General features: G+C 46.3%; 1 protein-coding gene across 1 annotated transcript; it reads left to right on the top strand.

Moving 5' to 3' along the window:
- Nucleotides 1-2,644: 2,644 nt before the first annotated feature.
- Nucleotides 2,645-6,121, top strand: LOC124695174 (U-box domain-containing protein 4-like). The gene is made up of 2 exons (XM_047228055.1): nucleotides 2,645-2,922; nucleotides 4,959-6,121. The coding sequence occupies exons 1-2, from the start codon at nucleotides 2,645-2,647 to the stop codon at nucleotides 5,758-5,760; spliced, it is 1,080 nt and encodes a 359-aa protein (XP_047084011.1). The 3' UTR covers nucleotides 5,761-6,121.
- Nucleotides 6,122-11,889: the final 5,768 nt, after the last annotated feature.

Genomic DNA, 11,889 nt, shown 5'->3' with positions numbered 1-11,889 from the left:
ACAAACATCTGCTCTTGGAGGCCCAACACTGTCTACAAGAATAGAAGCACACGTAGACATCAGTGGGCTATTTAAGGAGGACTTGAGGGTATATATGCTATCTTATAGGGTGTGACTTAAATCAAATTTAAATATGCAATTAATGGATTATGTTTTATCAGTCTACTTTAATTTATATTATATAATTTATTGAACTAAACAGGAGCAGAGATCCTGATAGAGCAAGGACGAAATATACAAAAGTGTTATACCGATAGATTTAGCAATTCTTTTAAGGAAAAGGGTAAATCTTTTTCATTGCTTAGGTATTAGACATCGCTAAACCTTTATTATTGGTACGCTTTTAGGTTGTGCTTATATTCAAATACGTTTCTATTTTTATTGCACCATATAATTATGTTAGATTCATATATATGGCATTATTGTCTATATATCTATTTTGGTCTACAATTCCTTTTTAGAGCTTGCCCTACTTTAGGGCTCTTTTGATTCATAGCATAGGAAAAAATAGGAATAGCAAAAACATATGATTAGGATGTCATACTTAGTTGAATTCTATGGGAAGATGAGTTTTTTCCTATAGGATTTGCGCTACAAGATTTCTATAGAATTATTTCCTATATGATATGTTTCTATGAATCAAACAACTAGTGTAGGAACAATTATCCATTGAATCTAAATCCTACACAATTTCTACGTGAATCCTATGAATCAAATGAACACTTAGATTATTTCCGACTTAGCCACAGCTCGACGCGGCTGTTGTATTAGCTTTGACGTGTCCCTGAACTCCCGGCCGCGATGTATATGTGGACACACGCATTTTTCCACGTCCACGGCCCGGGCATCGGAAATGGATGGAATGGAACGGTGGAGGCAAGTAACGACACACGTCGCCGTCTCTGTCGCTGTTAATTGCCTCCTCGTTTCCGTATCCATCCAGACCCTCCCGTGCTATGGATAAGTAGAGCACGACGGACTGAGCCACCCGTCCTCGCCCCGGTCGCACCCCTCAGTCGTTATCGCACCCCATCAGCGGTCGTCGCCAGCCTCTCCACCCGTAGATCAGCGCCAAGGACGATCTGGCCAGTCTTCCCCATCAGTTGACCATTGTCGTTCACCTCCTGAAGTGCCGCCGCTCCCTCGCCTTGAGGTCGCGGCCTGCCTCTCCACCCGCAGCACGGTCCATCACAGCCTTAGCATAAAAAATATCAACATCTACAATGTAAAATTTATTATAGTAGAATCACCATAAATTGTATGTTCATCTTATATGCCTTTGATATTATGGTAGTTCATATTTTTTGTTTTTTTGTCAAACTTCATTTCGATTAATCTCAGAACGTGAAGTAAATAAAAAAATAGAGAAATAGTACTTCATCTTTTTTAGTTTATATGGCATGCACGTAATTTAAGGAAAACTTTGCGGAAATATTTTTGTACACTCATGCATAGGTGTGGGTGTTTCTGTCACCATACATTTAATTCTCAGGATTCGTGCCCTCCATGGTAGATAAAAAGATTCTTTTCTCTCTTCTCTTTTTATCCGGATCTGAAAGCATAATGGACGGTGACATAAACACCCTCACCCATGCGTAGGTGTACAAAATCCAGTCTCGAAAACTTTGGCCAAAATATGAGATATATGTCATAAATGCTATACCATTACATTGATATTTAACCCAAAGTTTCGAAGATATTGTTCGTAACATATAATTCATATTTTATTGACCAAATTACTAGTCAAACTTTCTTAATCCACGTGCATACCTACTAATAAAACCAATAAGTTTTTGTTTTTTTATTTCATTCCGAAGAATGGAAAAACAAACTCACCCACACATATAGAAGCAGTAAATTAATCTTGTAGATTTGCTTGAGTAAATCTCATCCACATTAAAAGGAATAAACCCCATCCATTGAACATAGCTAATAAATTGTCACATTTCCTTTTTAAAATACGGAGTATCACATAATTACTCCACATTAGAAGGAGTATTATGCTCTAGCTAAATTGGGCGTGCTGGTGTTGAATTAAGATGAGCTTGTTTTTCAATCAAGGTGTATATTTAATCTTTTCTACGAATAAGACGAACAAGCAAAAATGCAACTAGATCTCGAGCAGCTCAAGGCATATAGTACAATACTGATGATATCTTAGGGTTAACACAAGATAAAAATTTGAGGCAGAAGAAAGAACGGGGTTAGAAATGTCTTGGCTTCTCTTAACTAGAAGATAATCCCCAAGCTTTTTTTTGGCCCCTAGAGCTGAACAGGGAAGAAAGATATTATTAGAACACACATATGGGGTTGACGTGGCTGCAGTATCAGCACCGACGTGTCCCGGAACTCCCGGCCGCGGATGCGTATGTGGCCGGGCGCAGTTCCCCGTGTCCACGGCCGACAAATCACTCTACACGAAACGGAAAGCTACAGCCAGCTGAAACGGATGGAACGGAACGGCGGAGGCAGGTAACGGCTCTCGTCGCCGTTAATCGGCTCGCCGTCGCCGTCGCCATCCGCGCTCTGAATAAGTAGAGCACGACGGACTGACCCACCCCTCCTCGCCCAGCGAGCGCGCCCCCACACCGAGCTGAGAAGGAGCAAGAGAGAGACGGCCACCCACCCCGACGAGGAGCAGGAGATGGACTCGCCGGGCCCGTGCGGGGACCAGCTGCTACCGTCCTCGCCGGCGGAGCGGCCGTCCGAGCTGGCCGCGCTGCGGGCGCTGGTGGACCGGGTGCGGGCAGGCGAGGTGGAGGCGGCCCGGGAGGTGCGGCGCCTCACCCGCGCCTCCGCCCGGCACCGCCGGAAGCTCGCCGCCGCGGTCGAGCCCCTCGTCGCCATGCTCCGCTCCGGCGCGCCCGACGCCGGCGAGGCCGCGCTCCTCGCGCTGCTCAACCTCGCAGTCAGGGACGAGAGGTGCGCAACATCCCTCCCTTGCATCCCTCTACCTATGCTCCGCTAGTCTCTGTATTCGTTTCTTGTTGCAAAAATTGTAAATTTTCACGTTCTTCGTATAGCGCACTTAAAAATCCCGATAGATTTGGCACGGTTTTCTTCTTCTTCTTCTTCCGCCCGGATTGCTTCTGTCAAAATTTCAAACTCCCGAACCCGGCGATCTCCTCCTCGATTCCTCGGCTGTTTCCGCGCGACCGTGCAGGATCCTAGGAAACCTCTTCGGTTTTATCGTGTAGCTATTGTATCTATGGGTCTGTTTTAATCCCCAATTATTCCGCTGATTTCGTCGTACAGTTCGTTCCAATTATTTAGTCATGGCGGCTTATCAATTCGATTTCCCCCTCCGTTCAGAAAATATCTGATACTACTCAACAACATGGCCCCTTCCGTGGTCCTCTCCTCTGTACCCTGAAAGAAAGATTGCGGAGTCGTGTGGTGGTTGTTGGATAAAATTATTTCTTCAGCCACCGGTAGAAAATCAGTATCATGGTCAATTCATGATGTGCAATTGTCTGTACCATGATGCATACTCTCCCTGAATTATTGCCCCGTAGTTGTCTCACACATATATTCCCAAAGCATATTCCAAAACCCGGCTATGGGATATCTACGCACCCCGGAGATTTCAGTCTAGTGACCAACCAACACCATCAAACAGGTGAAGCATCGCCGTGCTTTCTTTCAAACACGCGAGCGAATCGCATAGCATCTGCTGCTAGCAAAGAGATTTCATTCCAATAACCCTTCAGCCAATCCGCGATCCCTAGAACGTGCTATATCTACCTATCTACGAAATGACCGCAAGTAACTGGAAGACCGAAGAAAACGGTCGGTTTTGGATGCTGGCGGAAGAAACAGTTGGCCTGATTTGGAAGCTGACCTAAGTTCGCCAACCACCGTATCCTGGTTGGCCGCTTCCCAGAAAAATCTAGCGGCAGGAGCCTGGAAGTACCACTGATTTTCTTTGTGAAAGGTTTCTTCCCTCGGGCCGCCTGCCTAATATTTCCTCCCTTTCCAACTGCCGTGGTCAAGATACAGTTACCCTCCCATGCTTCCTTCGGAAATTCTGTGCCCATGCCGTGAGCTATTTTGCTTGAGATACTATATATCCCAACATGTTGACCTCATGGTTGTTAGATAGGACTCGAGCCAACCTGCGGAGAGAAGTCAATCACTCAAGTATGGTGCTATATACCAGAATTCTGAACCCACCCTTCCTGTATCCCTTTGCTTTCTGAAGCTAAACAAGTGATCAATTGATCACCACTGTTTTGTTCAGAGTTCAGTCAATTCTTTAATTTTCTGTAGAATTGATTGGCTGCCACTGGTTCTAGTGGGATCAACTGTTCCAACAGCTATAAAATCAAGTTATTGTCTTGGTTCTTTAGGGATCAGATCTAGTTCAACCCATGTAGACGTCATGAATAAGGATTTCAAGACATTAAATTATATGGAAGCCATGTACCGGATGTTTTAGAATGCGTAGCCTCCCATAATCTCACAATTATGGTGCTCTTTTCAGAACGTGAAGTTAGATTTGAGCTGGAACAATTCTAGCTATATGATAATTCATCATGGTGCTCATACTTCCAACTTTCAGTCCTCTTGGATAGTATCCAAGTAGTTGCAGAGCCTTTAATTTAGATCTCTGCAGTAGCTGGCCTAGTGGCTGAACTGTCAACTGAGTACTGACTTACTGTTTCGTCATAGTCTAGTACTTAACTAGACACCATGTGTGGACCTTGTACTGCATGTGAGTTGTCTCTGCCAAAACTTATCTTGGGATGAAATTTCTTCTTCTTGCAATTAGCATGGGAGTAGTGTAAGATTCCTTGAGAACATGTAGACATAGTACAGCAAATAATGTGTTCTCTGTTTACATGATTATTATCTGAAATGTGCATGGTGGTTTAACAAACTTTGTCAGCAGTGTTTAGCTTGCAGAAGAGTAGAACTGGTCACATTGTTCCTGACCCTGTCTTGTTTCATCTATGCAGGAATAAGATCAAAATACTGGATGCTGGTGCGCTTGAGCCGCTGCTTGATTACTTGCAGTCGAGCGATCTAAACCTACAGGAGTATGCAACTGCTGCTATCCTTACGCTCTCAGCCTCATCTACAAATAAACCTCTGATAAGTGCATCAGGAGCAATCCCTCTCCTTGTAAAGGTCCTCAAAGAGGGGAATCCACAAGCAAAGAACGATGCGGTGATGGCTCTGTACAACCTCTCCACGATTGCAGACAACCTTCAAGCCATCCTTTCTGTGCAACCTATTCCCCCTTTGATAGAGCTAATGAGGGGTGGCAAAAGGTCCTCCAAGACAGCTGACAAGTGCTGCGCGCTTTTGGAATCACTGCTTGCCTTTGATCAAGGCCGAGTGGCCCTAACTTCCGAAGAAGGTGGAGTGCTCACCATCGTGGAGGTACTCGAGGAAGGCTCCCTTCAAGGTAGAGAGCATGCCGTGGGAGCACTCTTAACAATGTGCGAGAGCGACCGGAGTAAATACAGAGATCCCATCCTAAATGAAGGAGTGATCCCTGGCCTTCTCGAGCTCACAGCGCATGGCACTCCCAAGTCGAGAGTCAAGGCTCATGCTCTTCTGGACTTACTGCGGAACTCACCTTACTCGAGGTCGAAGATGCAGCCAAACACACTAGAGAACATCGTTAGCAACATTGCATCTCAAATAGACGGGGAGGACCGTGGTGGGAAGGCTAAGAAGATGCTCGCGGAGATGGTGAAGGTCAGCATGGAGCAGAGCCTGAGGCACTTGCAGCGTCGGGCTTCCTTTGCTTGATGTTCCTTGCTTGCTCAGGTGCCCACCACCCTATTTTGAGATGGAAGTAGAAGAGATAGTGGGAATAACGAGATTGCTGGAGATGCCGGTCCAGGCCTCGACAGGACCGAGTGACTGGTGTAAGCGCTCATATACTTAAAGCTCTTGACATAGTTCCCATTTTCCGTTTCGATCTTGCGTGTTGTTTTGAAAGAGAAAGGACACATTTTCTTCCTGTTATTGTTTCCCTGTCCCTTGTTTTGTGCATATATCAAAAGCAAAAGAGTAGAAAGAGGAAAAGACAAAAAAAAGAGGCATATCTCCTTTGAGGAAAGGATTGTACATGATATAAAGTAAAGATCCCTTTCTTCATGCCTGAAAATCTTTGTTCTTTGTCTTAATTTCGTAGCTTATGTGCTGAGTACTTCATTTCTAGCCACATTTTGGATGTTTAACCCGATGATGATTTGCCTTGTTTAGCAGTCTGATCTGTCTAGTTCTATCTACGATGCCATCATTTCTGACTTAGCACTTGGACTATTCAGCCATCAGTCTTATCTCATTCTCAATGTATGAAAGGTTCATCTATCATTTCTTGATTTATCAGGCTACAACAGCAACTAGGATCTCCTTGTGTCAACCAACCTGGCTGCACATCCCGATTCTTACATCCGCTAATAAATCTCTTTTGGTTTGAATAGCGTGTTTTTAATACGGAGTAGATCGCATCTTTTTTTTGTGAGCTCTGTTATGGTGTACTTTGGGTTCAGCTTGAACACTTGACCATTCGTCTCATCTCATTCTCCATGTATGAAAGATTTATCTATCATTTCTTGATCTGACTAGGCTGTAACTGCAACCAGGACTGACTACAACCAAAATCTTGGTGTTTCGACCAACCCAGCTGAACATTCTGACTGTTTATCAGCTAATAAATCACTTTTGGTCTGAAAGCATATCAATAATGTGTATTCAGTCTCTTTCGCCGTCTCTAAAAATCTTTTTTGTCTCATTGGGTGGAATGCCTTAGAGTGTGATCATGGCTGGCTTGACAGTGTGAAAGGTTGCTGATTATCTGTGCTTTTCTTTGCGTCTTAAAGGGAGATGTCCCTGATAATGTATGATAATGTAGCTTTTCCTTCCCAGATAATAACCGGGGAAAGGCTCCCCAGTCCCCACCTTATTATATTGGTAAAAAAATATCGGGATTTTTACAAGGTCGTGAAATTCCTGAGAATAGATAATCACGGGCACAAGCCGGGATGTGCCTTTGGATCCGATTATCGAAACCGGCCACACCCAACTAATAAAAAATCGTCGACTATGTGAGCAATGTTTACTCAGGTAGGATACTCAGTCGCTCTACAAACCTTTGCATTTCCAGAGTCCCAGATCTTCCAGAGGATGAGGAGAAGTTGGCCGGATGTCATTGAGCAGATCTGGTGTACTTTACTGCTGACCACATTTTGGATGTTTGATCTGTCTAGTTGTGTCTATGCCTGCCATCATTTGTGAATTAGACATGCTACTGGTTTGGTTTCTGTGGGTTGTGTTATGGTGTATTTTGCTTGAAGTTGAACACTTCGACCATTCAGCTGTCAGTCTCATCTCACTCTCCAAGTATAGATCATAGGTTAATCTGTCATTTCTAACAGGAAACGGGATCTTCTTGTTTTAACCGGCCTAGCTGAACTCTGACTCTTCGTCAGCTAATAAATCTCTTTCGGTCTGAAAAGTGTGTAGATGATATAGAATCGATATCTTCCTTTTGTGTCTCATTGGCTGGCCTAGCTTAGGGTGTGATCATGGCTGGCTTGACCGTGTGAAAGGTTGCTGATTATCTGTGCTTTCTTTGCGTCTCAAAGGGAGATGCCCCCCGTCATGACCTGATCATGTGGCTTTTCCTGTTGCTTTGAGAGAACGTTGGTGAATTTATTGTTTCTCCCGTTTTGAGCTTCATGCACCGCTCATTTCCGTATCTGATTTTCTGTGGCGTTTTGTTCAGCTGCTGCATTGCTGACTATGTTAACTGCGCCGCCGTATTTGTCGATGGGAGAATATGCCGGCCTCAGATAGCGTTTTGTTCAGCGAGACGAGTGCTGGACATGTCAACGATCCAAACAAAATTAGTTTCGGGCATGACGTGCAACTAGGTAAAATATCACGTTGTATATACTACTATTATATTATGAAATAATAATAATTAAATAAAAGGTCTCCAATTCTTAGCTTGCGACATTGTTTGTTCCAAAATTCCAAAAGTACTTGAAGATCCATTTGGCAACTTGAACTTTTTTTTTTCATTTTGCGTTTATCAATGTTAGAACCACCTTTTATTAATATAGCAACTATAAGATACAACGAGCAAATTGGAGCAGTATACAACACACATCTACTACGGACAGTTGCCTTCTATGTATCTGTGACCAACTGCATGTTGTCACTGAGGACTTTTCCCGGCCAACCTCAGTAGGGAATTTAGTGTTGTGGTCTAGTGGGGCCGTGGCGCAACCATGCCCAAAATAGAAGAAAAATAACGAAAAGAGAAAAAAATGCCAACACTGGCATCGATGGAAAACAAAGATGGCTCGCAATTGCTGCGCCCTCCGGAGAAATCCCACTATGCTCCTAGCACACCGAATCGCCACATAGCAAGCAACACCAAAATCTCACTGTGGTCACCCAAAACCACCACCCATGACGATCTGTTGTGCTCCATCCAACATGCTGCCCGCCAGCACGTGTTACCATATGGTCTTGGATCCATCCTCACCATCTCAGTGTGGTCACTGTCTTGAGGCCTAGAAGAAGGAAATGGAATGGATCAAACATGATTAGTCCAATCTTTTGATATCGTTTACAATCTGAGTTAGGGGTAGTAGTAGCGCAGCCGCGCTGGAGGTAACTACCTCGACCACCTTTGCGGTAGCCGACCGTACGTGGCAGCAAAGACACACCAGGCCCGTACTGGTACGACCAGGCCCAATCTGGCCCGCAAAGTCCAAGCCGCCATGCTTCAGCAGGTCGACCGCCAGCGCCGCCACCACCCAGCCCTGTCGACACACCTCCTCCACCTCCAGGGGCATCGGCACCGCGCTTGGGGTGGCCCACCCTGACCCAGATGGGGCTAGATCTGGGCAGGGAGGGCGTCGTCGACCTTGCACTAGCGACCAACGAGCCTCATCGTGCCATAGCTCAACGCGTGCGGGGAATGTCCGCCTACTACCACCAGGACTACCCGGCTATGCCGAACCGCCATCAGACCGAAGCTCACCGCAATGCCATAGATCCACGCATGTGGGGAATGTCCGGCCATCGCCGCCAAGACCGCATAGGAAATGCCCGGTAGCCCGGGCTGGCGGCGGCAGAGGAGAGGAGGGCAAAAGGGTGATGAGAGATGCGATGCCTAGGGTTTCCCCCGCTCACCCGCACGGGGGCGGGACAAGAATGGGTCGCGAAGTGTTTTTTCCGTAAGTCCGATTTAATTGACCTACTAATAAGTGGTACAAAAGGAGTAGATATTATTGAGAACCAAGCGATGGCTTGGTGACTAGAGCTTAGGGTGTGGAGCTTGTCCACCCGGATTCGAGTCGCAGCTAAAAGCGCGGTTGAATTAAGTGTGGGGTGGTATCCACCTCAGTGGATAGGTTTCATCTATCCAACAACATATAACTAAGAAAGGGATCTTGCCCTATGCTGGTCGAAGTTTTTCTAACAAGAAACAGTGTCTGATTTTGTTTTTATTTCAGGGAGGAAACGATGTGATATATACTAGTATATAGGAGTAGTGTATTTTCGGTTCTGAAATCTGAATTATCTTCTTCTGTGAGAGTTGTTTTCACGTACGTCCGCGCGCGGGTGCTGTACGCCTCATCATAGTGGCGTCGGCTAGCTAGGGTTAGATATATGGATTCGGTTCTCAGCTTTGAACTCTAATCTTGGCTAAAAAACTTTGGACTTGAATCGATTGGCTGATCAACCGGCGACGGCAGCATGGAACTTAGCTCGCCGTCGGCGAAGCAGTGGTCTGACCTGCCAGACGACCTCCTCGGCTTGGTCCGCTCCAAGGTCGCGTCTCTATGTGGCCGCGTCCGCTTCGCCGCCACCTGCAGGTTGTGGCGCGCCGCCGTGTGGCAGCACCCGGCGCCGCCGGCTCTCCCGGTGCTGCTGCTCTCGCCGCGTGACTGGCGGACGACGGAGGAGAGATCGAGGCGCCTCTACTGCCCCGAGGACGACAGCGTACTGCGCGTCCAGCTCCCAAGCAGGCTCAGATTGAATTATGCTTCGTGGATCAACGGTTCCTACGACGGCGGCTGGATAGCCACGAGCCCAATTAGGAGCACGAACCGGAGCCCGATCATGATCTTGAATCTCTTCTCTGGAGCCGAGGTGACGCTGTCCAAGAAGCAGACGAGGATCTCATGTCCACGCCACGCGCCGTGCCCAAACATCATCTGGAAAATCATCTTCTCCGAGGCCCCTACGTCGAGCAGCTGCATCCTCGCCGCAATGGCTAGCGGTGGTTGCAAAATCGCATTGTGCAGGATTGGCTGCCGGGACCGCGGGTGGACGCTAGAGGGAGATGGCATGGAGAGGCTCGAGGACATCATCTTCTTTCGTGGTGACCTTTATGGCCTAACGCGTCTTAGCGAGAGCCTCTTCAGATTCGCCATCGGTGTGAACGATGATGGAGCTCCGGTGGTCATCGCCACCCATCGGCTGGATGTCCAAATGTGCGACAGAGCAATGACCAAGAGGCCCCGCGATAACTCTGCCTACATATTCGAGTTGCGTGGTAAGCTTGCGATGGCGGTGAATGCTATATGGACGGCAGGCGTTCCTTTAGGGTTTATGAGCTCGCCGGCTATGGCTATACACATATTTACAAGTGGCCAGAGTTGCATTACTTGGGTGACTACCCCTTGTTTTTGGGATCAAGGAGCTCATCAAAGGCAGTGCACGTGCCGACATGTGGCGACGTAGAAAAAAACCACATCTACTACTCGAACGGTTGTTCTTTATTAGCTAAACAAGAAAATGAGTTCAGAGGGGAGTCATACCTGACAAGACCGGTAGATGGTGGCACAATGTATGTTAGGGAACACCGGAGGTTCGGTTACGACGATGGTGACATGGTACGGATCCCATCCGTAGGATACTATTCTCTCGGCAGCCTTGCTCCCATGTGGTGCTTTCCTCCGGACATGTAGGGCATGTTCGAGCGAACTGGATTTTTTTGAAAATCTGACGGTGCAAGATACTTAGGAATATAATAATGATACTAGTTATTTTTCGAAATCCATAAGTACGGCTCCAAGAGAGGCGGCTGAGCAAAACCCATCTAGGGTTTCGTCCTCTTGCCGGCGATGACATCATTGGTGATTGGCGGACTATGGCTCCTCCCGGTGGGAGGGTTCTCGTTCTTTGTTTAGTTTTCAGTGTTTCCTGCAGGATGGTGAGACGATGGTTGCATCCTGAAGGCATAATAAGATCCTCCCTGTCCTATGCTTGCTTAGATCGTGTGTCTAGCGTCGCCCAGAGGGAATGTGGAGTTGTGTGTCCGGCAGATCTCTTAGGATCTATTCCGTTTTCGTGTTTGTCGCTGTGGTTACAAGTTTGTCTGTTCCGATCTATAATTTTCATCATTGGCGCTGGTTGCTGCTTTGTTGCGTTCGGGTCCTAGCACGTCGACTTCCCGACTATCCCCGACTGTCTAATACTACAAGCCATACTTCGATAAGCTTTGGCCAGCTCCAGTGATGGAGGGGCACTTATGGCGGCACGCCTTCGGCTCGCTCTAGTGCTCGTAGTCATTGCTAGGTGGTCAAAAGATATATTTGTAATTTTAGTTACTTTTGTTATTCTGTTGATAATTATTAATATATCGGTGGTCCTTTTCGTAATAAAAATCGTTAGGAATATTTTCTACAGGGTGCTTTGCCTTTATCATGTTTATCTATACCTTCTGGTTTCCGCTTCCACTTTTTTTCATGTACCAAAAGGAAAATAAAAAAAAAAGACATCTGCTTGGAGGAAAGGATTGTATATCCCTTTCTTCATGTCTGAAAAACCAGGCTCATACTTAGTCTCTTTGGTTGCGTTAGGTTGTCATTCTGACCATATTTTGGATGTTGTTTGCCACACTAAGTG

The sequence above is a fragment of the Lolium rigidum genome, chromosome 3, assembly GCF_022539505.1.
Source record: "Lolium rigidum isolate FL_2022 chromosome 3, APGP_CSIRO_Lrig_0.1, whole genome shotgun sequence".
Taxonomy (NCBI): Eukaryota; Viridiplantae; Streptophyta; class Magnoliopsida; order Poales; family Poaceae; genus Lolium; species Lolium rigidum.
The sequence above is the reverse complement of the archived record's forward strand: the minus strand, read 5'-3'. Positions and strand labels throughout refer to the sequence as shown.